At 37.4% G+C, this 26,459-nt stretch overlaps 1 protein-coding gene across 3 annotated transcripts in view; it reads right to left on the reverse strand.

Annotated features, from left to right (window-relative positions):
- Positions 1-25,258, reverse strand: part of LOC131164395 (protein RETICULATA-RELATED 4, chloroplastic-like) — a 28,388-nt gene extending 3,130 nt beyond the window's left edge. For all 3 annotated transcript variants that reach the window (XM_058121538.1, XM_058121539.1, XM_058121540.1), the window contains exons 1-6: positions 24,166-25,258; positions 16,538-16,606; positions 14,985-15,116; positions 14,847-14,900; positions 14,707-14,751; positions 9,226-9,365 (exon numbers count right to left, since the gene is read on the reverse strand). In XM_058121538.1, coding sequence (XP_057977521.1) covers positions 9,226-9,365; positions 14,707-14,751; positions 14,847-14,900; positions 14,985-15,116; positions 16,538-16,606; positions 24,166-24,783 — 1,058 coding nt within the window. In that variant the 5' untranslated portion in view covers positions 24,784-25,258. The remainder of the gene's footprint in view (positions 1-9,225; positions 9,366-14,706; positions 14,752-14,846; positions 14,901-14,984; positions 15,117-16,537; positions 16,607-24,165) is intronic.
- Between the last annotated feature and the right edge of the window lie 1,201 nt (positions 25,259-26,459).

Genomic DNA, 26,459 nt, shown 5'->3' on the forward strand with positions numbered 1-26,459 from the left:
TTCTCCATTTTACCCAACTTTCTTGAACTCTATGCATTACATCCTCTTCAATTTCTCCCTCACCTTGCATGATGGATCTACGATATCAAAATCTATTAGTGTTACTGATTTCTTCATCATCAAGTTTAACTTTGTCTCTAATATTCCTCCTATTACTGAAATTACATTTCATATATTTTGTTTTAATTCTACTTATCTTAAAGCTTCTAGATTCTAAAGCTTCTCTCCATAATTCTAGCTTAGACTCTACTCCACCCCTAGTTTCATCAATCAAGACAATATCTTCTGTAAATAACATACACATAGAACATCATTTTGGATACTCCTTAGTCAGTTCATCTATCACTAAAGCAAAAAAGATAGGGGCTCAAAGTAGATCCTTGATGTACACCTATTGTGTTTGGAAATTCTCTAATTTCTCCACCTATAATCCTAACACTAGCCATTACTCTATAATACATATCCTTAATAACATTAGTATACCTACTACATACACCCTTTTTTTATTAAACTCACCATAGAACTTCCCTAAGTATCCTATCATACGTTTTTTCTAAATTAATAAATACCATATGCAAGTTCCACTAATTTTCCCTAAACTTTTACATTAATCTTCTTAAAACATATATAATTTCTATAGTAGGTCTCCTAGGTAAAAAATCAAATTGATTTTTTGGGACCTTTGTTTCTAGCCTTAATCTTTGTCCAACTACCCTTTTCCACAGTTCTATTGTATGACTCATAATTTTAAATTTAACAATACTTTTTATAATTTTGAATATCTCCTTTATTTTTGTATATAGGTATTAAAATTCTTTTCCTTGACTCGTTAGGCATTTTGTTAGTTTATATAATTTTGTTAAATAAATCAGTTAACCATATAATTTCGTTATCACCTAAGCATTTCCAAACTTCAATTGGGAAATTATCTGGTTCTATAGCTTTTCCATTTTTCATCTTTTTTAGTGCAAACTTAACTTCATTAACTCTGATCTTGTGAATAAATCTCCTATTTTTAGTCTTTTACTTATTTTTCAATTTTAAGTTTAAGCCTTCTACTTGGCTTTCATTAAATATTTGCTAAAGTAACTTCACCATCTTTCTTTTATGTCTTCTTCCTTAACCAAGACAATATCATCCTCACTTTTTATACATTTTACATTACCTAAATCCTTACTCTTTCTTTCTCTAGTTCTAACAAGTTTAAATATATCTCTTTCCCCTTCTTTTGTATCTAATTTAGCATACAAATTATTAAATGATCTATGTTTAGCTTCACTAAAGACATTTTTTGCATCTTTTCTTACCTCTTTCTACTTTTCAAAGTTATCCATGTTTCTACATTTTTGCTATGTTTGATACCAAATTATTTTTGTCTTTATAGCTTTTTGGACATCTTGATCCCACCACCAACTTTCTTTGCTATTCGAAAATCTTCCTCTTAATTCATCTAAAATTTCTTTTACTATCTTTTTAATAGAGCTAGCTATCCTATGTTAAGCTAAAATAGAAACGGAGAGTATTGATGAGACTTGATGAGCCTTTATGAGGATGAGCAGCGATGAGGATGAGCTATGGAGGAGCCAGCTTTGATGCGCTAGAGTGAGAATGTCAGTGTGCTAATCCATCCCATTGAATCCCATTAAAATACCTTTCTTTACTATCTATCTTGTTCAACAATATAATGATAAGTGTGTGCGTGAATGTGATGTGAGTGAGTGTGAGAGTAATTGTGCTGAAGGTGAGAGAGAGAAAGGTGTGAGAAAAGGGTTGAGTTGAGTGGGGTTTCCTCCTCTTGTATTTTCTCCCAAGTTATAGTGAAAGTCGGTGTGCTCCGTGGATGTAGGTCAGATTAGACGAAACCACATTAAATCTGGTGTTCTTATTTTGCATGTATATTTTTGCTCGTGTGTGATTGTTGTTCCTAGATCCCTAACAATTGGTATCAGAGCCAGAATGGAACAAAATTGCTAGATTGGAGCAAAATCAAAGCCATTGTATCTCAAAATCCAGTTTTGAGCACACCGGCATGTTCCTCTCGACGAGACGAAGCCAACGGTGCAAACCGGAGCCCGAATGAAGGTCCCACGAGCCCGCATGCACTCAATCGCGCCTCTGATAGTCCGCCAACATTGCCACGCGCTTCCACACGCCTCTCAGTAGCCGGCATGTGATCTCACGCACTCACACGCCCCGGCCAGCCCGTGATGTGTCTCTCACGTGTCTAAGCTAACTTCAGGGTGTCCTTGTTAGCCACCCACATCAGCGCCTCGTCAGCGCGCCTATCAACAGCTGTCAGGCCACGTCAGCGCTCCTATCAGTAGCCCAGTCAACCGGCCACCTCATATGCCATGTCAACAGCTATCAATCCAGTCAATTGCCACATCAACCGCCACATCAACAGTGGGACCCATCGTGCACATCAGCTGCCACGTGAGCAGTTGGGACCCACCGTGCCACGTCAACAAACGGCGTCAGCTAATGGCGTCAGTAACAACGTTAGCAAACGGCGTCAGTAACTGTAACAGAATATTCCATTAAAAAGGGAGGATATTCCATTAAGTTTAATGGAAAGTTGACCGATTTGACCAGAAAGTTTGACCAAGTTTTTCGAAGTCATTTCATGTCTGTTTTTCGAACGAGTTGAACCATTTCTAAGGTTTTCGGCCATTCCGAATCCAACCATGCTGTCCGTTTGAGCTTATTCCATCTCTAGATAGGCGAATCGAGATATCGAACAAAAAGAGACGACACTAATTTCGGTTTCTAGAAGATGCAGATTGAGGACTACTTGTTTGGTAAGAAGTTGTACTTACCATTGAAGGAAAAGTCAGAATCCATGAAGAAGGGTGAGTGGGACTTGCTTGATCGGAAAGCTCTCGGAGTTATCAGGATGACGCTAACAAACTTTATTGCCTTCAATATCAAGCACATGACAACCACCAAGTCTCTTATGGATGCACTTTCCAACATGTACAAGCAGCCATCAGCTGCCAATAAGGTACACTTAATGAAAAAGTTATTTATCATGAACATGTCCACAGGTGAAAGTTTTAGCATACATCTGAACAATTTCAACAAGCTGTCGGATCAATTCGCATCAGTTGAAATCACGTTTGACAGTGAAATTAGTGCCTTACTGATTCTTAGTCAATTACCTAAGAGTTGGAAAGGTATCGTTACTGCGATCAGTAGCTCCGCAAGACAATCAAAACTAAAGTATGACGAGGTCGTTAGCATGATTTTGACGAAAGAGATAAAGATGCAGTCAAATAGTGTTTCCACTTCAAGTCCAGCCTTGGACGTGGAAAGTCGAGGGAGAGATTCATGGAAAGGAAATTGGCATGGATGATCAAACAATCGTAGCAAACCTAGGTCCAGGCGGTCCAGATCCAAAAATCCCAAAGGTTTCCAGGGCACAAAGAACATTGAGTGCTGGAACTGTGGAAAGACTGGGTATTATAGAAATCAATGCAAAGGTCCAAGGAAAGAATATGAGGCGAAAACAAAAATAAATATCACTTTAGAAAAAAGGTAATATGTTGATATGCTCTTTGGAGAGCAAGAAGGAGTTTTGGGTCTTAGACTCTGGAGCCTCATTTCACGCCACTTGTAGTAGAGATTGCCTAGAAGAGTATACACAAAGTGACTTCGATAAGGTATACCTTGGCAATGATCAACCTTATGGCATATCCGGCAAGGGAATTGTGAAGATCAAGATGAACGGGTCCGAATAAAAGCTGAAGGATGTCAAATATATTCCAGATTTGAGAAAGAACTTGATATCAGTTGGACAATTGACAGATGAGGGATACACCACAACATTCATTGTCGATGAATGGAAGATTTCAAAGGGTGCACTAACGATTGCACGAGGTAAGAAAAGTGAAACACTTTATGTAACCTCTAATGTCAGTATGTCTATTTCAGTTGCTACAAGAAATGACAATGGCAACATTTGGCATCAACGACTCGACCACATAAGTGAGAAGGGACTCAGGGTGATACACTCAAAGGAAAAGTTGAGTGATCTACGGTCAGTAGAAATACATGTGTAAGAATTGCATACTCAGGAAACAGAAGAGGATTAGTTTCCAGACATACTCCAGTACCCCAAAGAAGGAGAGACTTGAACTAATCCATTCAGATGTATGGGGGCCGACAACCGTCTCATCTACAGGTGGAAGGAATTACTTCGTGACATTTATTGACAATCATTCTCGGAAGGTATGGGCTTACTTTCTGAAATATAAATCTGATGTCTTTGATGCTTTTAAGATTTGAAAAGCAATTGTTGAAAGTGAAACTGATTTAAAAATCAAGAAGCTGAGAACCGAAAACGGTGGTGAGTATGAAGACACCAGGTTCAAGAAATTATGTTATGAGCATGGTATCGAGATGGAAAGAACTATGTTAGGTACGTCCCAGCACAACGGCGTAGCCGAGTGGATAAACCAATCGTTGACTGAAAGAACCAAAAACATGTGTATGCAGTCAGGCTTACCAAAGCAGTTATGGGCAGAAGCAGTCAAAACAGCAGCATACTTGATTAACAAGAGTCCATCAGTACCATTGGACCACAGTCTACCAGAAGAAGTATGGAGTGGGAAAAAATGTGAGACTTTTACAAAAGAAAGTTTTTGGTTGTGTTGCATATCAGTGATCATGTCAGAAACAAGCTTGATCCAAAGTCCCAAAAATGCACCTTCGTTGATTACGGTAAAGATGAGTATGGGTATCGCATTTGGAACGATAAAAACAAAAAGGTGATCAGAAGCAGAGACGTGATCTTCAATGAAAAGGTAATGTACAAGGGCAGACACACAACAAAGCCCACGGAACCAGCTTAAAATGAAACAACCTATGTAGACTTGGATGATGTCCTAGAAGGAATCGAGACATGACAGCGAAACACCGAGAATCCTTAGGCGGAGGAGACACAACAGCAAATCGTCACACCACCACCTCCTACTCCAGCTCCCAAGTTTAGGAGATCTTCTCGGCTCCATGTACCAAATAAGAGGTATATGAATTATTTACTTCTTACAAATGGAGGAGAACCTAAATGCTCTGATGAAACATGTCAGGCGGGAGATTCGAGCAAGTGAGAGCTTACAATGAAGGACAAGATGAAGTCCCTCACCTACAACAAAACATAGGAACTAGCTAACTTGCCCAAAGGTAAGAAGGCTCTTCACAACAAGTGGGTGTATAGGATCAAAGAGGAGCATGATGGCTCCAAGAGGTACAAAGCCCGGTTGGTAGTCAAAGGCTTCGAAGAGAAGAAAGAAATTGACTACACTAACAGCTTTGCACCAGTTGTGAAGCTAACAACCATTAGATCAATCTTGAGCATTGTTGCCTCGGAGGGCCTACATCTCGAGCAATTGGATGTGAAGACGGCATTTCTTCACGGTGATCTTGATGAGGAGATTTACATGCAACAATCAGAAGGATTTTCAGTAAAAGGTAAAGAGGATTTTGTGTGCAAATTGAAGAAGAGCTTGTATGGTCTCAAACAAGCTCCCAGACAATGGTATCGAAAATTCAACAGCTTTATGTGCAGGAAAGATTTTCAAAAGTGTAATGCCGACCACTATTGCTACTTCAAGAGATATCAGTCTAGCTATATCATTCTATTGCTATATGTCGATGACATGTTAGTCGCAATACCAGATATAGAAGAGATCAAGAAATTAAAGTAGCAATTGTTATAGGAATTTGACATGAAAGACTTGGGTTCAACAAAGCAGGTACTTGGGATGCGAATCTCCAGAGATAAGCAATAAGGAACGTTACAGTTATCTCATTCGAAGTATATTAGCCGTGTTTTACAGAGATTCAACATGAGCAGTGTCAAATCGGTAAATACACCATCGATCGGTCACTTCCGCCTCTACAAGGATCAAGCTCTCCAGAAAGATGAAGAGAAGAACTTCATGGCTAACGTACCTTATGGTCATTGGAAGTCTCATGTACGTCATGGTTAGTACCAGACTAGACATTGGCCAAGCAATGGGAGCTGTGAGCTGGTACATGTCAAATCCAGGCAAGAATCAATGGGAAGTGGTGAAGTGGATCTTGAGGTATCTACAAGGCACTATTGATAAGTGTCTATGTTTCGGCAAAGGAAATTTGAAAATTAAAGGGTATGTTGATGCCGATTTTGCTGGTAAAATTGATCACCGCAAAAGTACCATTGGATATGTGTTCATTGTTAGCACAACAGCTGTTAGTTAGATGTCACAGATACAGAAGATTGATGTCCTATCCACTATAGAAGCTGAGTACGTAGCAGTGACAGAAGCCAGTAAAGAGATGATTTGGCTTCAAGGTTTGTTGACAGAACTCAGAATAAAGCAAGAGAGAAATGTTTTACACAGCGACAGTCAAGACTGCGATACATCTGGCAAAGAACTCTACATTTCATTCTAGAATCAAACACATTGGACTACGTTATCACTTCGTCAGATCTCTGTTAGAGGGTGGAGTGTTGACACTTGAAAAAATCCAAGGTAGCAGGAATCCAGTAGATATGTTGACAAAGGTGGTGACTACAGATAAGCTAAAGTTGGGCTCAACTTCAGTTGGTCTTCATGCTTGAAGAAAATTTGAGCACATCATTTATCTATATACTGGTTGAGATGGTGTCTCTGTCTCCAAGTGGGAGATTGTTAAGCTAAAATGGAAACAGAGAGTATAAATGAGACTTGATGAGCCTTGATGAGGATGAGCAATGGATGAGGATGAGCTGCGGAGGAGCCAGCTTTGATGTGCTGGAGTGAGAATGTCGATGTGCTAATCCATACCATTTGAATCCCATTAAAATACCTTCCTTTACTATGCATCTCATTCAACTATATAATGAGAAATGTGTGCGCGAATGTGATGAGAGTAAGTGTGAGAGTAATTGTGTTGAAGGTGAGAGAGAGAAAGGTGTGAGAAAAGGGTTGAGTTGAGTGGTGTTTCCTTCTCTTGTATTTTCTCCCAAGTTATAGTGAAAGTCAATGTACTCTGTGGACGTAGGTCAGATTAGACTGAACCACGTTAAATTTGGTGTTCTTATTTTGCGTGTTTATTTTTGTTTGTGTATGATTGTTGTTCCTAAATCCCTAACATCCTACTCCAAAGAGTGACGTCTACACCGTCCTCTATAGTTCAATCACCATCTTTGATCATTTTATCTTTAAATTTAATTATATTTCTCCCTGTAAGTTTCACCATCTAGTTCTCTTACACTGGTTTATTTTATCCTATCTCTTCCATTTTTTAATACATATATCTAACACTAAAACTCTATGTTATGTGGTTAAGTTTTCACCTGGGACAACCTTACAATCCTTACACGATAAACAATCTAGCTTCATAGTTAAGAAAAATTCTATTTGACTTTTATTTTCTCCATTTTTGAAGGTTATTAAGTGTTCTTTTGTATTCTTAAAGAAAGTATTCATGTATTCATTGTAATAAAATCATATGACATAGCAAAGTCTAAAATCATCTCCCCATATTCATTTTTGTCTCCATACCCATATCATCCATGTATCCTCTCATAAACTTTATTATCTCTTCCAATATGTCCATTCAGATCTGCTCCTATGAATAATTCATATTTTCTCAGTTCCTGATATATCTTGTATAATACGATCCATATCTTCCCGAAATTGTCTCTTAAGGTTTTCTGACCCTACTTGAGAAGCATAGGCACTAATGATATTTATTATCTCTTGGCTTAAGACCATCTTAATTTTTTATAATTTTATCCCCTACCCTTTTAACATCTATAACACTATCTTTTAAGTTTTTATCTATAATAATTCCTACCTCATTCTTATGTTTTTCTATTCCAGTGTACCAAAGTTAAAATCCTGATTTATCAATTTCTCTACCTTTCTTCCTCACCCACTTAGTTTCTTGAAGGCAAATTAAATTGATCTTTCTTCAAATCATAGTGTCCATAATTTCCATATTTTTACCCGTAAGTGTCTCAATATTCCAAGTTACTAATCTAATCCTATTCTCCTAAACTAACTTCTTTACCCGCCCACGTCTAGAATGATGTGGGAACCCTCACATATTTGACACCGTACCCGGGCGCCTACACGATGTGTCGCTTCAAGGCAATGACCTAACCCACCCTCATCCACTTTTCACTATACCCAGGCGGTATAAGGAAACACATCGCTCGTAGGGAACACCCCAGCAAATAATCTATAAGGATTCACATCATAGTGATTTGACAAGTTTTACGCTGGCTATTAGCTACCTAACACAACCCTCCTCCTTTACTCAGGCTTGCGACCGGCTATGTGTGAAAAGATTAGGACATTAAGTGTATCACAAGCGGAGCTACACGAAAACACCCCATGAATGTGCAAATCAGAAAAACTCAATTAGCCTTTATTACATCATGCTTCCCCTCTAGAACAAAAGCCACAGATAATTTAGATTGAGATTGAAAATTATTAGTCTGCAGCTATCTTCATGGAGACTCGGATCTAGAGGCAACTCCAGCAATAGCTGATTGGCACGGATACCAGAAGCATGCCTGGAAAAATTAGCATCAATTGCTTCCTATACCCAAGGAGCAATGAACATTGTTAACATCATAGAAGAAGGTATGGTCCAGTCCTAACTCCTGACAAGCTGCAGATGGTCTTTTGGCAGGAACATGTACCAAACTAATGTTGCATGTACAAATAACTCTTTGAGATTGTGTTCTCCTACTCAAAATAAGCCAAGCCATGATAATAATATCCCTATCCAAATGGCTTTTGGATATCATGGAAACTGTGAAGACTTAATATACATTGTTGGCCCAAAACCTAACAGCTAAAGCTGTTAGGTAAAGTGGTAATTTGGCGTGATACTGGATCCACGGTTGCCGGGAGGCCCTGGGTCCTAATCACGTTGCCCATGTTTATTTTTAAGTTAAAAAATAAAAATTACAGTGTTCCCCATTTGCGCATTATTCATTGTTTATCCCTCCATGTGCAATTGTGCAGCAGATGAGTGAGAGTGTTAAAGCTTGATATACATTGTTGGCCCACAACCTAACAGCTTAAGCCTTTAGGAAAAATGGAAATCTAACAGTGACAATAGAGAGTTTCTAGATTCTGGAAGGTAAATACAACCTATGACTTAGTTAAATGATAAAAGTAACATACCTAAGGTAGCAAGAAGGTCAAGTAAACCCACAATACTGACAATACGTAGCATTCATACCTGAGGTTGCTAGAAACTGCCATATAGACACCATAGGCAATACTAGTAGATAGTATGGGCACATCTTCAGCTTCAACTGCAAACGATTTATCAACAGCCTTTCGTGCATTAATCAATGCATCTGTTAACCCAGTACCAACCTGTTAAAAGAAATAAATGGGAAAAAAGCTATCAATCCTGAGCCACCAAAGGAAAACATTGTTATCTACCAATTGCAAACCAACAACATGCCAAGTGAAACTTTGATATGACAGCTTCATCTTCATCTTGTATTGCTTAATAGAACAACAAAACTGAAAAATGTAGGCCACCACAGTAGGTCCACCTGACAGGTGTAATTTGACATTAACAATTCAAGTGCAATAGAAAAAGAGAAGCATAACCTAACAGTTCCCATCAAAGTTAGAAGTGGGTAGAAAAATGCACATAAGCACGTATGCTCAAAGAAAGTTAGGCTTGGGAGCCTCTAGTTGCTGGGTCCACAAAACTAACAAATGCTTTGCCTTGTTCACTGAAAAATTTCTTGGTTTGAACATTCTTTCAATTGGGAATCAAACTTAAGATGACAAGTCACAACAGATAAACAAGAAGCAAGCTTTTGAACAAATAAAAAAAAAATTACTATTAAAATAGAATCCAAATAAAGTGGCTGGATGATATTATAAAAGACGGCAAGCAGGAAAATTTTGAGATTTTAGATGCATATAATCATGGAAATATTGATCCTAAAACGGGGTTTTTTGGGATTGAAAAAGAATCTATATTAAGAAAAGAAAAATGTGCAAGGAGGACCAGAAATCATCCAAACTAAAGCAAACAGAGAAAATGAAAACCAAAACAAATCAGGAAAGAAAAGGCTCAAATCAAACTAACAAAGCTAACCAACATCAACATTCTCTCCGAATATCTAAAATTCCCATTCCCAAAGCATCCTGATGAAAATACCCATATTGAAGCAAAAAGTACAGACTGATCCAAAATCAAATAAGCGAATGAAACCTGATCTTGGAAAATAAGAGCATTCCCCTCCAGCCAAAGCCCCCCAGCCAAAGCCCCCACAAGACAGGAAAAACTGAACACCACCATATTATCCTCGCATTTTACACCTCCCAAATCCTCTAAAATCAATCAACAAAAAATCCTCCAAATTGCTAGGACACCCAACAAAAAGATTTTTACACAACAACCATGCCATGGACCAATTTGTGCTCCACCACCAGCATAAAACATCACAGATACATCAGGAGACAGCCTTATAAGGCCTTCCTGCCATACTATGTGTTATTAAACTAAATATTTTACCATTAAGGGACTAATTTAATCCCCTTATGATTACTGAGAAATTAATTCACTGTTCTTTGGGAGTTGAGGACAGCACTGCTGACTTTTTGAGTCTGTCTCCTGTTTTGATTATGACAAACCACAGTATCTCATCTGTTTGCTAAGTGTATGAACAGGTTTACTTTTCTAAGCACGAATGACAAATGAGAAAAGGAAGCCGAAAAGTACTTAAATGCGCACATCATTCGGTGCAATCCATGGAATTGCCGAGGAGCAGAGCATGAAACCTTTGTTTATTTTAAGTTGTATTTTTTATCATTCGGGTCTGTAATAATAATCCAAGACCTGTAATAATTAATGCACTACATGCATGATAGGACTGTAAGCTCAGTAACGTTGTAGACAAGCCGTAGATTAATCAAATGACCTTAGACAAGACTTCGGTCAACCGACGCCAAGTTTTTAGGCTTAATTAAAAAGTCTAGACCTTCAATAGACCCTAAGTCCCTGCACATAACTTTTGCTCAAAAACATGACCTAAAATCTTAAGTTTGAAAGGGCTTCGGGCGACCGAACCATGTGCGTTGAAAACGCCTCAGTCGACCGAATGGTTGAAAAGTCAAAAAAATTGACTTAGGTCAGGCGACCGAACCAAAATGAACTAAGTGTCCTCGGTCGACCGAACATATAATATTGACTTTTCCACCTTCCCCAGACGCTCGAACTTTAAGTTCATTTTTACTCCTGGCAACCGAATCCTTAAGTTCAGCAAACTGAACAATTTTTCAGGCGGCCGAACCTCGAGCAGTTTGGAAAATTGCCTCGAAGACCAGCCAACCGAACCTTTCACCAGGCACCCGAATGTGTAAAATGCACTTTTCATTCTGTGAGTGTTCGAGCGACCGACCTTAGGGTCCTGGCGACCGAAATTCTCGGGTTGCTCAATTTTTAACTGCAGTAACTTGGGTTAATTAAGGGTAAAACAGTTTAAAACAATTTTAATTATTCCCCTTATGTCCCAACGGTTACTTTTTCATTGAAGGCTATATATATGTCTTCATTTACAAAAATTAAGAGAGAAATTAAAGATTAGATTTTAAAAAATTTCTCTCTAAAATTCCTTGAGCATAATAGCCTATAAACTCCACCCATTGCTATTCCTTTGATAAAACAAGTTTGGTGAGAGTGCTTTGAGTTATCCTACATTATTCCCACTAGCTTAGACTCTCTTTTTTGTGATTGATTGTTGATTTTTAAAGAGAGTTGAGCCAAAAGTTTTTCCCCATAGATTTAATCTATAAATTCGTTTTGTGGGGCAACTTATTAGCTTGTGAGTCTTTGCACTTTTATTGCAAGACTCTTAAGCTTGTCTTGTGTTTTGCATAAAATACTTTTGACAAGCTTGGTTTGCAAATATTTCTTGTGCTTAAACTTTTGAAAATCATTTTGAGATATTTGATTATACACTTGAAATCTTTGAAACATTATTAGTGATTGATATATTTATATAGATTGTTTCAAAGAAACTTTACTAGCACACTCTCACACATTGATTGCATATTGACATAATATTGAGAGTAGTTTCACATATCTTCTCTGAGCTTATATTTCCTATCATCTGGAAGTGCATTGGTTATTGCTTGTGCGTATCGGTACATATTTGCTTAGTTGAGACGCATTTGAATTGTACACAAATTTATATTCATTGTTGTATTCCAGGCGTGGCATGAGGGGGGTGTTGATCTAGCCCGTAAGGATCGGTAAAACCTTCTCCACCCCATAAGGAGAGTGTATAAAAGTTGAGGTCAGCCCTGATAATTTGACCTGGTTGTAACCGGTGCTGCTCCACCTATTAAGTGAGCATTAGTGGTAATTCTCAGGCTTGCAAGCTGAGGCAGGGACGTAGGTAGTATTGGCCGAACCCCGATAACATATGTGTGTGCACTTTATATTTCCGCAATTTATTTTCCGCACTTTTATTTTCAGCACATGTATGTTGTATGCTTGATTCATTATATGTTGTACATATGTTGATTGGGTTTATGATTATTTAGACAGACCCTAGGTTGTGTATTACTGTTGCTAATTTGGACCAAACCTAGGAAAAAATTTTAATACCCATTTCATCCCCCCCCCCCCCCCCCCCATCTCTCCTCTTGGGAATACACCAATTTTAACAATTGGTATCAGAGCTACCCCCCTGTCATACTATGTGTTATTAAACTAAATATTTTACCATTAAGGGACTAATTTGATCCCCTTATGATTATTGAGAAATTCATTCATTGTTCTTTGGGAGTTGAGGACAGCACTAACAAAGGATAAAGACAAGGTCATTAAAATGGACAAGTGCTTCAAGAATATTATGTGAACATAAAATACTATCAAGTTGAAAGGAAAATTTTAATAAGAATACAGGACAAATAATGTTGTATAGATAATGTTAGATTACCACTTTACCTAAAAGCTTAAGCTATTAGGTTGTGGCCCAACAATGTATATCAAGCTTTAACACTTCCCCGCACGTGCAGCCCGACAGCATGTGGAGAGAATAATTAAATAACACCACAGAATAAACACAGGCGACAAGATTAGAACCCAAGACCTCCTGGTAACCAGTACTCTGATACCATGTTAGAATACCATTTTACCTAAAAGTTTAAGCTATAAGAATATATGGAAATTAAGGAAAAATACTTAAGTAAATAAGTGTGTCTGAAATGAGAATTCGGATGAATTGATCATGGTATGAGAAAAGGTAGATCAAAAAAAGACTGCATGCATGAGAGTTTAGGAGTAGAATCAACTGATGACAGGAGGGAAAAGCAGTTAGAATAGATCAGACACAGCCAGCGAATGTCAATGGATGCATAAGAACGAAAGAGTGACTTAACTGAAGTTGAGACAATTGCCGACACAAAGGCAGACCAATGTGTTGAGAGCCTTAAGGCAGTTTAAAGTTTAAACAAAGAAAAATGTTATACACAAGGGAAAATGTCAACTCAAGTTAAATGAAGAAAAAGGAAACCAACCCCAAATAATTGGGACAAAGGCTTTTTCTTGTTCTCAGGTTTCTCAGAAAGTTCTATAATTAGTCGTACACTTGTAAATTGTTCTATATCAAAAAATTGGGCATGAGTACATCTTCCTATCGTCATACTAATAGCTTCTCCTTACAAAAAAATAATTTTTTTACCAAGACATATTAAAGTAGTTGCATCATTTCATGTGGGTTGATGTGCTTTATAAGAATATCAAAAGAATGGTTATGGTCCATATCCTATTGGCTTTTACTCTTTCCCTTGAATATAATTTTTTTGTAAAATTTCAACTTCAGTTACTCAAAAGTTTCCCTATTCGCCCAAAATTTGCCAATGGTTTTCACAATTATATTAATTGGGCATATTGTTATACAGAATTTCATTTTTTCCCAGGTAATCCTCAACTTATCATAGGTTGAGACTGAAATGCATATAAGTTACGTAACTGTTGGAAATATTGATAATTAAGAATTCCTTTTGAAAAGCATAACCATTTCAACACAGCATATCTTTCCGCATTAAAAATTTGAAGGGACAAAGAGCAAAAATATCAATGCACCAACTCCAGAAAAGAAATTACGTAAATTTTGAAAGAATGGTTTCAATATCAAGCTCAACACCTCCGCTGATCCTTCATGAGTCCAGTCTAATCTTATCATTGGTAATCATTCATGTAAAGCCACGAAGAATGAGAGCTAGAGCCAGATTCACTTTGTGTTCCTGATAATAATTACAGATCTATCTATGGGGATAGGTAATTAGAACCTTTCAGTGCCTTAAGCTGCCAATTTTCAAACATTAAAAAAACTAAGCTAATTGAAAACTAGCATCTATGAAATATGCAGTAATTCACATAAGAATCCTTTAGCAGTCAGGCCTTTAACATAAGAAGTAAAAATAGATACAGGCGAATGTAACACAGTACAAAGTCCAGCAAAATTAAATATCCACCATAAAAAGATATATGCATGGAGAGAACCAACAAAACCCTGCTATTTAAAAATAAGTAGGTTGTGCCAGAAAACAAGCAGATTGCACCAAGTTCTGTAAAAAAGGAAAAGAAAATAACATTCCACATATATTGATGATGGCGACACTGTAAAAAACACAGAATAGTAAGGCTAAAGGAGGAATTTAAAATTTCAAGAACTCGGCATACCAGAGATGCACCCGTCCCAACTGCAAACAGCTTGGCCCCATTACGCTGCAGACCAGAATTTAATACTGTAAGAAAAATATAATTTGCTGCCAAAAATACTGTTCCAATTTATAAATATTTAGAATAATATGAAATCATACCACTATAGCACCTATTCTTTGTAAAAATGAGTACGAAGTTCCTGCTAAAGCTACCTGCAGATAGGACATAAAAGCGAAACAATTGACTAGTACAATATATGCAATCCATATCGCAATGATCTAAATATTGATAATAACCTGAAAAGCATTTTCAGGGCAGCCATAGAAGAATTTTGCCAGAGGTCCGGCACTAATTGCAAGAGGTGGTCGAAGAGAAACAGTAGGGGCAGGTAGCCAAACAAGCATGAAATCTGCAATTATGGCCATCACCTAGGGAATAAACTCAATTAGAAAGCTATGCCAAGCAATGATTGAAGTAATAAGATATTACCATCATAAACAATGAATGAGTATGAACTTCAACTTCAATTCGCCAAATTACCAATATAGCAATTTTAAGAAGTGGGAAGGTGGAGCATGAACAAAATATTCTAGTCCAAAATATGTGCACCACATTTATGATCATGGTTCAAGCATCTAGGGCAGTCTCTGTACCATCTTATAAAATTGATATTTATAATGACTGGAAAAGAAACATACAGTGATAACTTTTTTAAATTACAAAATCACAGTGCTAAGAAGCACAAATGTGAGGGTGGGAAGGAGTAAAAGATGCATTACTAAGTAAACACGTCATCTGCACAGCTGCACCTGGTTAAAATTTATATCAACATACAAAAGTGTATAAAACCCAGTTGCATGTCCATGAATATTAAAATAGCTTTTGATTGTTTTCTGAGTAGACTCCTCCAGGGAATACAAGCTTCAAAGTGAAAAATTAGCTAAAGGAAATCCTAGACTGCAAAAAAATAAAAAAGAAGGAAAAAAACATTAAGTAAGCTTTTAAAAAAATCAAGGTAAGCTTCCAAGAGTTCTTCCCCCTTCTAATAATAATATCATAAGTTGTGGGCAACGGACCTTTACTTTTTGGGTCGTCCTATACCCAATATTGAACCCTCTCATGTTTTGGAAGCCATTGGAATACCTTGTCAACAACTCCATCTCATGATGACAATAAGAAGGACTTCTTATTTAAAAATCCAATCATGTGTGAAAACAGCGGAAATAAAAGGGGATTTGGGGAATATGCTTATGCCAACAATGAGTTTTAAAAAAAAAAAAGGTTCTGAAACTTCCAATCCAAATTTCCACAATTTAATGGTCTTAAAAAAAATAATAGACTCACCTAACCCCCCCCCCCCCCCCGGGCCCCCCTCCCCCCCACCCCCCCACCAAAGAGTGAAAAAAAATCAAAAAAAAAACAAAACAAAATGCTTTGATGTACAATATCAGAGCCCACTCTCCAAAACTTGCCCCAATCACCTATCCACAATGGCCCCAAAGGAAAACTGCAAGCCCCACTGCCTTTGTGAAAAGGCTTGATAGTGATTTTTTCTGCCTGAAGTACTGTTGCTTTATGTTGAAGAAAACTATCCTTTTAAACTCAATTTCTCAAACTCAGTGGTGTCATTATTTAGAAATTCATCTGGGATTCTTTCAATCATACATAATGCCATATGGATGATGGCTTTTGATTGTTTTCAGGCTCAAGCTGCTCAACATAAAGCCCAAATAAATTACTCTATCTCCACAAAAAACAAAAAACAAAAAAAAAAGGCCTCCCCATGTCAATATCAAATCCAACATACACAAAATATGCAGGTAAACATATAAAAAAGAAACAGCCATACCACATCAGCAAAGACAAAATCCAGCTCCTTGGTAAAGTTTTCCCTCCGTCTTTCCAACTCTGCAGCAGTCTGGAATGCAAACAGTATACGAAAGCACCAACTTTATCAAATAATAACTAAAAAAAATATATGAAGTATTTAAGCAATGAAAATAAAAATATGCAGCCAAATCTTGAATTCAATTCTACATATAAGAATTAAGACTTTGAAACGCCTTGAAAAAATCATTAGAACATTGAAGTTCTGCAAATCAGAAATTATTTAGTCAGAAATTAAATTTAATTTACTCAGAAATTATGTCTGTAAACCTGGAAAAGGGGAGGGAAAAGGGAAAAAAATTAAGGATAATTCTCAAACATGAAATCATAACCTCTTTTTTCAGTCATAAATTTGGATGAAAATTCTGTTAAACCCAATGGATAACTGAGAAATTTTGCCAAATAATTGAAATAGAAAAATGTTGGAGAAAGTTGGATGCAATTGAAATGGGGGATAAAAATGGAACATAAATTCAACAGTTCACAATGCAGAGAATCAAAAACCATGCAGGGAACCAGCTTTATCAGATGCATGTCTGAATACTAATATCCAAAGAACCAATGCTTTCACCAAATAAAGTATGATCATGAGAGAATCTAAATAAGGAAAATAGTCTATGTAGGATTTTAACAGCACTAACCAAAACAATGAGGGGGCTCAATTACAATACATAAAACTAACCACCAAACAAAAAATATACTAGTATTTTGATAGATATTTAAATGAATTTCCAAAATTACATCTACTGATATGCATCTTGATTAATATTTTAGTTCTATTGAATAATCTCGATCAAGAATTAAATATGTTATTTGGCAGATTACAGTGAATCTATTTCCATTAATTGCAGCGTGACCACCAACACCCTATGCACTGCCTGTTGTTCAATTATCTAAATATCTGTCTCCATATATATATATATATATATTTGGCATATTACAGTGAATCTACTTCCATTAATTGCAGCATGACCACCAACACCCTGTGCACTGCCTGTTGTTCAATTATCTAAATATCTGTCTCCATATATATATATATATATATATATATATATATACAAAAAAAGAAAATAGGTCCTTCATATTTTTTAGTGCATCTTTCTGCATCAAAAAATCAATAGAAGTCCTGGGATACTTGGATAATAGAATAAAATTTTAAATACAAGAATTTAAAATGTTTAAATAAATGCTAACTATTTCCTCAGTTGATATCATACTCTCATACAGCTACTCCCTCTGCTTTAATATTTTGTATAACTTCTTTCTTTTAGTACATCAACTCCTCCAACCTTTTCACTGTCCATTAATTCTATTCTACACATACAAAAACAGAAATTTCCTCTTCTTGCATTCACTTTTATTAGTGTGTATGAGGTCCCATTCTACAAAATATTTCTACTCAAGATCCTTGGTTTCATTTCTTACCCGAATGTTCCTGGATTATTCAACACTGGCCATGATGGGTATGGTCAGTTCACTTTGAATTTGGTAAGAAGCAAGGGATACGGCCCGAGTCATCCAAGGTTCCCGAATCCCGTCATAAAAATATATATTAAATTTTAAAAAATATACAACTAATACATAAATATTGTATAACAGAGTCATAATTAATCTATAACCATTTATATAACTCAATTATGTTATGCAGAGCCAAGTTCTTACCTAGAGTCCAGGAAGTTAAGATCATGGAGGTGATTACAAAAGAACGAGGTACAAATAGTAAATAAGGAAATCTACAAACATGGAATCTTTTGCACAAAGCTCTAAAATCACCCCAGCAAGACTTTCTTCTTCCATCTCCCTCTCCCCTTCCGTTAAGAAAACCACATCTTCCAAAATCACCAACCTTGTTCAATATTCCTATATTCCTGACTCAGCCCAAATTCAGGAAACATCTCTTCCTCTTGTAAATCTTTATAATATTTTTAGGAGAAAGAAATCTCTCACGAGACAAGTCCGTACTATCCTCATATCTCATAACAGACCCCATGTCAAAGAATACGTCCAAACCACCGCTCTTGACAAGTGCCTTATTCCAGCTTCTGCTAAGGAGCAACACGTCGATCCTGAGCTTGATCAGACCTGATCAACCAATGGATCAAGGAAGGATATACTCACCTTCATTTTGGGGCAATTTGACTCCTTCTTACTCTTCATTGTCATAAAGGACTTCCTGTAACAGTCAGGATTACTCTTCTCAATAGCACTTATACCCAGTATGAGCATGCTGCTATTGGGACTTCTCTCACCACTCCTCAAGTTGGTAGCGTTTGCCTCACCTTCTTTCCAAATTTCAATATTCCTCTAAGAGATAAAAATCTGAGGAATTGTATGAAGGCCCAGCTACAGATCACAGGAGCTCCACAGGTTGCCTCTGCATATATGGCTACCTTTCATCACCAAGTTGATATATAGACTTCAAGATCATGCTATTGATCTCGCTCTACCAAGTCAAGCCGAAGATACTATGTTGATCACTGCTGAACGGGAAGAAGACGTGCCAACCATTCTTCAGATCCCGAGATAAATTCCCAAAGAAGAATTGAAAAAGCTTATTCCCCTGGAATGGATCACCAAGTATGAACAGTTTCATCAACAGGCAGCACCAGTCCATCTTTCAGATTCTAAGTTCGAAAGGCTCTCTGATGGGATTGTTAAAACAATCTTCAAGCCAACGGAAACCGCTTCAGCAAGCCCTCCTCCTGTCTTCCAATCTTTGATGATAAAGGCAGTCACCTTTGAAGACGAAAGTCCTATAAGCAGGGTAAAAGCTGATGGAACACCCATTTACACTAACAAAATTAAAGGACACTTTATCTCGAACATAGACTCTTCTATGTGTGACTCAAATTGTGACTGCAATGAATTCTTGCACAAGTGTAAGAAACGGAGCTCGTGCAGACCTCCTCAAATTCATAAAAGGCCTGATGACCCAGACAGCCCATGGATAGGACTTCATTGTCCATCTCTAAAATCTAAGCCACTATGGATATATGAAAGAGCTCTTGAAATTCTTAGAGAAGAAGGTCTGCTTCTACCAGAACAAGAATTTGTTTCAAATTCCAGCCTACCTATGAAACACTATCAAACTCCATGTCCCAAATATCAAGCTAATTCCAAGATGGCACATTTCAATCCACAGCCTGTTCCTTGCTTCATGGCTTCTTCCTACGACAAATATTTTCCACCACTTGAACTAAGATCACACCTAGAGTCAAACGTTCACTCTAGGCCATTTGTCCAACCTACTGAAGTTCAACCAAATGGATCCAAGAAGTTACCTTCACAAGCTGAACAAGTTCTTAACTGGCAGACACAGAACGCCAGATCCCAGATTGCAACTCTCTGTGCCATAGATCATAAAGTGGACAAGCTCATCTCTCATGGTCCATAGATAGACCAACGCCTCGGAAACATCAATTCCAGACTTGATGTTATGTACTCAAATTTGAAAAGAAAAATTGATTTCCTTGATGCACAGCTACGACACTTTATCAGCTCAGGTTATTATGGATCAGAATTTAATGTTAAAGAGGCAGAAATCAGAAGCTCAAAGGACAATTGGCTCAAATGGAAACAAGACTTCCACCAATCTCCTCCACCTACCCACATCCCTAAAGCTTCCCCGTATACACCCTCATATTCTTTCTTCTCATCTCCATCTCCACCATCTCCATCATCCTATTTACCAGACTACTCCAAGCACTTCAAGTCAACTGCAGAAATCTTCAGAAAACATTTCCACATCCATGAACGGCCAGAATCTACATCTTCAATGCCACCTTTCCTAACTAAACCTCCCTCTTCTAAACCCATTTCCCTCTATCCAAAAACTTAAATCTTCCGCAATACCGCCAAACCAGCCACCATTGTTACTTGTTGATAAGGTCTCTTTTATCTCTGAGGCATCCTCTGATGATGATAATAGTGATGTTTCCACTGAAACTCTGTCCTCCTCAGACCAGGAAATCACATATCTCACTCAGATGCTTATGGCAACTCCTACTAATCCCACATCATCCAGGGCACAGGGGTCAGATGAGAGATCCGACACCATTACTCCCATTGTGGAAGAACCTATGGAACCTGATACTACAACAAAAGAAACTGCTCCGCTAAAACCCACGAATGGTCTCTGGTTCTCTTTTGAGGGCTCCTCTCCAATCAGATGGAGAGACAAAATTGGAGAATTTGGTGCTTAGATAGATCTCTAACTATCTAAACAAGGCAATAATCTGGAAGCAGTACTTGTTGAGCTTGTATCGAGATTCACAAGATCATTAAGGGATTCATTCCAAAGCCTTGGAGAATACAGGCAGCTTCAGTTCATTAAATCACAGACTCCTTCTCATGCCCTAGGCACTCTTTATAGAGAATTCATTGGAGATCCTGATGTTCATGCAAATGAAGTAAGACAAGAATAATTTGAAATGAGGTGTTGTTCGTTAAAAAGAAACGATCTTGATTTTCATTACCAAAGAATGTCTAAACGGTATTATCTCCTTGGTGGTTTCAATGATGAAAATCTCAAACAAGTGTACATTAATTCTTTGCCAAAGGATATCCAACCTAAACTCCAAAGAAAGATCTCTTCTCTCAGACGCCCACTTAGAGATATTTCTATTGGAGAAATTCATCAGATGGCACTATCTTCTCTAGAGAAATTATGTGATACTCATCAGCTTTTCTCAAAAATGCTGAAACAAAATCATAAGTTTACCAAGCAGTGTAAGAAACCTCATCTCCAGATTAAATGCAAAGAAAAAGATTGCACATGTGGACCAAAGAAGAAGAGACGTTTCAAGAAAATTCTTGGATTTGGCAGACAAAAGAAATTCAGATTCTTCAAAAGAAATCCAAATGGGGACACTGCGAAACCCCTTGGTGCTTTATTTGTAAGAAGAAAGGTCATTATGCAAAGCAATGCCCTGCTAATCATGCTAAATCCGCAAAACTGGCCCAACAGTTACAGACTGATGAAGTAGAAGCTGATATTGAATCAATTCTCTTAGAACAAGAAGAAATGGATACAGAAACAATCCTTGTCATTACTGACTTGGAAGATGAATTAGAAGATTCTTATTCAGCTTACCACTCAGATTCTAAGGAAATATTCAATGTTCAGCAGCTCTTCTCTTTAGAACAGTCTCAGATAAGTCCTCATGTTCAAATCCAGCTTCTTCCTAAAAAATACGATAAACCTATAACTGTTGTTGCATACATTGATACTGGTTCTCATAAAACCATGATTGATCCCAACGTCCTCCCTTCAGATTGTTGGTCATCACATACTTAGTTTTTTAGGGCCGCAAATAATCAAATCTTCACTACCACTTTGGTCTCTAAAAAGAAAATAGGGATTAAACTTCTTCCCAATTGCATTATATGAACTCATGTTATTGGAAGGTCCCTTCCTCATAAAGATGTTCTTTTAGGATGGGATGTCTATTGTCTTTCCAAATCCCTGAGGATTCTTCCTATAGGAATCAAATGCAAAAGAGAGTTTAAACCCTTCACTCCTCTGACCAAAATCTATTCTCTCTCTCAAGCCCCTCTAAACTTCCAATCCATCCAAGAACATTTGTTAAGATTGTGTGCTAAAAGTCATGACCAATTTCTTCATGATCACCCTCTCTAGAGAAATCCAAATTTCTTTGTCAAAATTCCCTTCAAGTTAAATGAAGATGTCAGTCCAACCAAAGCTTCTCACCTGGGGATGACTCCTTCGGATCTTAAGATGGCAATGGAAGAATGTCATTCTTTGTTGAAACAGGGACTTATTGAACCTACTAGTTCACCTTGGGCATGCCAAGCATTTTACATTGAAAAAAGATCGGAAAGAATCAGAGGAAAGAAAAGATTAGTCATTGACTACAAACCCCTCAATGCCTTCATTAGGGACGATAAATTTCCTATTCCAAAAGCCAGAACACTATATATCCATCTTGCTAAAGCAAAGATATTTTCAAAGTTTGATCTTAAAGGAGCATTTTGGCAACCTGGAATTCATCCAGATGATAGGTACAAGATTGCCTTTTGCATCCCAAATGAACAGTTCCAATGGACTGTTTTGCCCTTCGGACTAAAAACAGCCCCTTCCTTATTCCAAAAGGCAATGACAAGAATCTTTAATCCAATCCTTCACAATGCCTTAATCTACATTGATGATGTCTTATTATTTTCCAAAACCCAAGAAGAACACTACCATCTTCTCCAACAGTTCCAGCAGATTGCTGCACAATATGGGATCATACTCTCAGAAAAGAAAAGCACTATTGGACAAAATGAAATTGATTTTCTAGGAATAAAGATATCTCATGGAAATATCACTCCAGGACCTCATATCTCGGAAGAATTATTGCATTTTCCCGATGATAACCTTTCAGTAAAACAGACCCAACAATTTCTCGGAATTATCAATTATATCAGAGATTTTATTCCACACGAAAGTCATTACACCAGTGCTCTGTCAAAGCTATTAAAGAAAAATCCTCCACCTTGGGGCCCAGATCAAAAGAAGGCTGTCCAATATCTCAAAAAGGCTGCAGAAAATCCACCGCCCTTGACTATTCCATCATCAGGGAATTTTATCTTACAGAGAGATGCCAATGATCATTTCTGGGGAGCAATTTTACTTGAAGAAAGGACAAGAAAAGGACATACTGTGGACATGCCAGTGGTGAATTCAAATAATCACAAAAACATTATCATACGATTTGATCTTCAAGGAGATTCTTGCCGTAAGATATGGAATTTAGAAATTTGATTTCTATGTCAGGACAAAGCATTTTACTGTTGAAATGAACAACTCATCCTTTCCAAGAGTTCTTGAATTCAAGAATAAGGTATATTTGGTGTGTTTCTGTTTTGTAGGTTCATGCAATGATTTTTCCCCTTCAGGAATTATATGCCCATCTTCATGATCCAGATAACCAAAGCTCCCTCATGTCCATCTCCACCATCTCCATCATCCTATTTACCAGACTACTCCAAGCACTTCAAGTCAACTGCAGAAATCTTCAGAAAACATTCCCACATCCATAAAAGGCCAGAATATACATCTTTGATGCCACCTTTCCTGACTAAACCTCCCTCTTCTAAACCCATTTCCCTCTATCCAAACCAAAAACTTAAATCTTCTGCAATACCGCTAGACCAGCCACCATCGTTACTTGTTGATAAGGTCTCTTTTATCTCTGAGACATCCTCAGAACAAAATGAAATTGATTTTTTGGGAATAAAGATATCTTGTGAAAATATCACTCCAGGACCTCATATCTCTGAAGAATTCGATGATAACCTTTTGCCCCACAACTTAGAATAATTCACACTTGTCAGGTAAAAGAGATATATTTTTATTTGCAGGAATGGTTAAGATGAGCTACCTCTTGTCCTATAGCTTAAGCCCGTGTTGGACCTTTAATCAAAAGCCAAAAACAAGAATTATAAAAATAGTTAATTAATTAATTAATTAAAATATAAAAAAATTAATGAATTTCTAAAAAAATACATAAATAAATAAAATGACTGGTATTAAGTATTGAGTAAATAAATAGCACTTAAATCACACATTCGCGTATGAGCACACACCTTGGTGAAGATGCCAACACCACACTCCATGGCGACTTTCGCCAAGAACAAATCGTCCGCAAGCAACCGCTCCTTAAACCCTCCGAACCTTAGCAACCATCGGAAAATCGCGGACTTCTCCAGCTCAAAGTACCGCCGCACGATCAATCCCGGCACCCTCCCGGCCTCGATCGCCGCCGCCAGATCCTTCGGGAGGCTGTCCAGAGACCTTCCGATCTCCGCCAGGGCCAGAACCGCCTCTTCCTTGTTCCTGTCACCGGCATCTTCGTCTCCGCCGCCACTGCCACCACCGCTGCCTCCTCGAGCTCCGCCTCCTCCACCGCCGTCGCCGGCGGCGGCAGCTGCCGCGGTGGCGGAAGACCGACGGGAGCGGGCGGATGAGGAAGTGAAGCTAGGATGAGGAGAGCGCGCGGGGGCGAAGGACAGGTGACGGCAGGGGATTAGGGCGAAGCTGTAGAGAGAAGAGTGATGGAGATTTAGCGGTGGTGGAGAGAGAGCGCGTGTGGCTAGGTTTGAGCAGGCAGTGATCACCATTGAAGCTCTGAACTGGTTTTCTCTCTCCTCGTCCTCTCTCTCCCTCTCCCCCTCCCCCTCCCCCCCTCTCTCTCTCTCTTCCATTTTAAGAGGGAGAGAGAGTGAGAGAGAGGGGAGCGTGGTGGCTGGAAGGGGTTGGTGGTGGTGGAGAGAGCAGATAGATTACAGGAATGTGGCTGGGGGCGAAGCACTGGGTGCACGCGCGGATGAGCGCGTTGAATAGGTGCAGCGGATGGTTTTCGCTTGTGTGGGTCCCAGCAGACTGAAAGGCTTTTTTGGCGGGTATGGTTTCCAAGAGCACGTGGCAGTTACTGCAAAGAGAAAGCAAGGGAGAGCGCGTGGCTGTAAGAGTCATTAATTCCTGACCAATGGGAGAAGAGAATTGCGAGAATTTAACAAGAACTTACTAGCGGTTAGCGCTCCACCGCCGCGTTCATACATTATATTATTTTATATTAATTTATGACTGAATCCAGCTTAAGTTTTTAAAAAATTTATAGTCAAAGTTGAGAGTATAATGTTATATGCAGTCGAGCTAATTCAACTCGAATACACTTTGTGAAATTGCGACATTCTCTCCCATATAATTACTGACTTCTTCATCAGCGTTCTTCCATATAAAATTTCACATAATTATACTTATAAAATAATTTTGATATTAGATGTCAGGATACCACATCATTCTAATAAGTCTTATAATTTATAAAAAATATCTCATATGATAAATTCAAATTATTCTTAAAAGTCTAACTTCTTTTAGCGCACAATAATGTGTACTGCATTATTTTACTAAAACCTTTAGAAAAATCACTTTAAAAAAATAAGAAAAAAAAGTGGTTTGAGCAAGTATTAATAATAATAATAATAACAAAACATTTATTAAATTAAAATCATGTTCAAGAGAAAAGGGTAAAAAGTTCTGAGTGTATTTTTAGTGAATTTCTTCATGCCTCTTTTGGAGAGGCCTATTAAAATGTCTGACCCCTTAAAAATTCTTCCAATAAAAAAATATTTTAGTGCATTTATCTTCATTTGTTGTTGTATTTTAACATGGATTTCATGTTTTGAGCTAAAGCTTGTATAGATTTTGAGATTATTATTATGAATTATTTCTTTTCCAATTTTAATTTCAAATGCAAGATGAAGATTTTAGTATATAGGTAATTAATTGATGCATATTCTAAATTTGATTTTGCTGTAAAAAAAATAAAAATATAATAGGTAAAAAGAGAAGTTCATCCGAGTATGTGAAATAAGATTTTTGCACACCAAAGATTTTGATTTTAACTCCTGCAGCTTAATTTTATATCATTGAATGTTACTTTAAAAAATCTTAATTTTATATTTTTTTTTCATAGTGAGTCCCAAAGCATTAGCAACAAGTATTGTGATAAAAGTATTTTTCAAGGTCAAAAAAAAAAAATACAAATCAGCATTCCTTTTTTTTTCTTTTTGATGAATGTACATGAAAATCCATGCCCAAAAACCAAATAAGAGCAATCCTTTAATTTTATAGTCCCACGTTAAATGTATATTAAGGAAATTTTAAGTTTATAAAGATGATTTTAACTCCGACTATATGAGACGTCTTGTATAACACAAATTCATGAGGTCGGCAGTCAAAACGAATAATACTTTGACTCAAGACCGTTACACTTGGTATCAAAGAAAAATGTTACAATTCCACATCACATGTGTGCTAATAAATTTTTTGTCTTTATAAAAATCATTTTATATTCTAATTAAATGAAACATCTTTT

Source organism: Malania oleifera, chromosome 9 (genome assembly GCF_029873635.1).
Source record: "Malania oleifera isolate guangnan ecotype guangnan chromosome 9, ASM2987363v1, whole genome shotgun sequence".
Lineage (NCBI taxonomy): Eukaryota > Viridiplantae > Streptophyta > Magnoliopsida > Santalales > Ximeniaceae > Malania > Malania oleifera.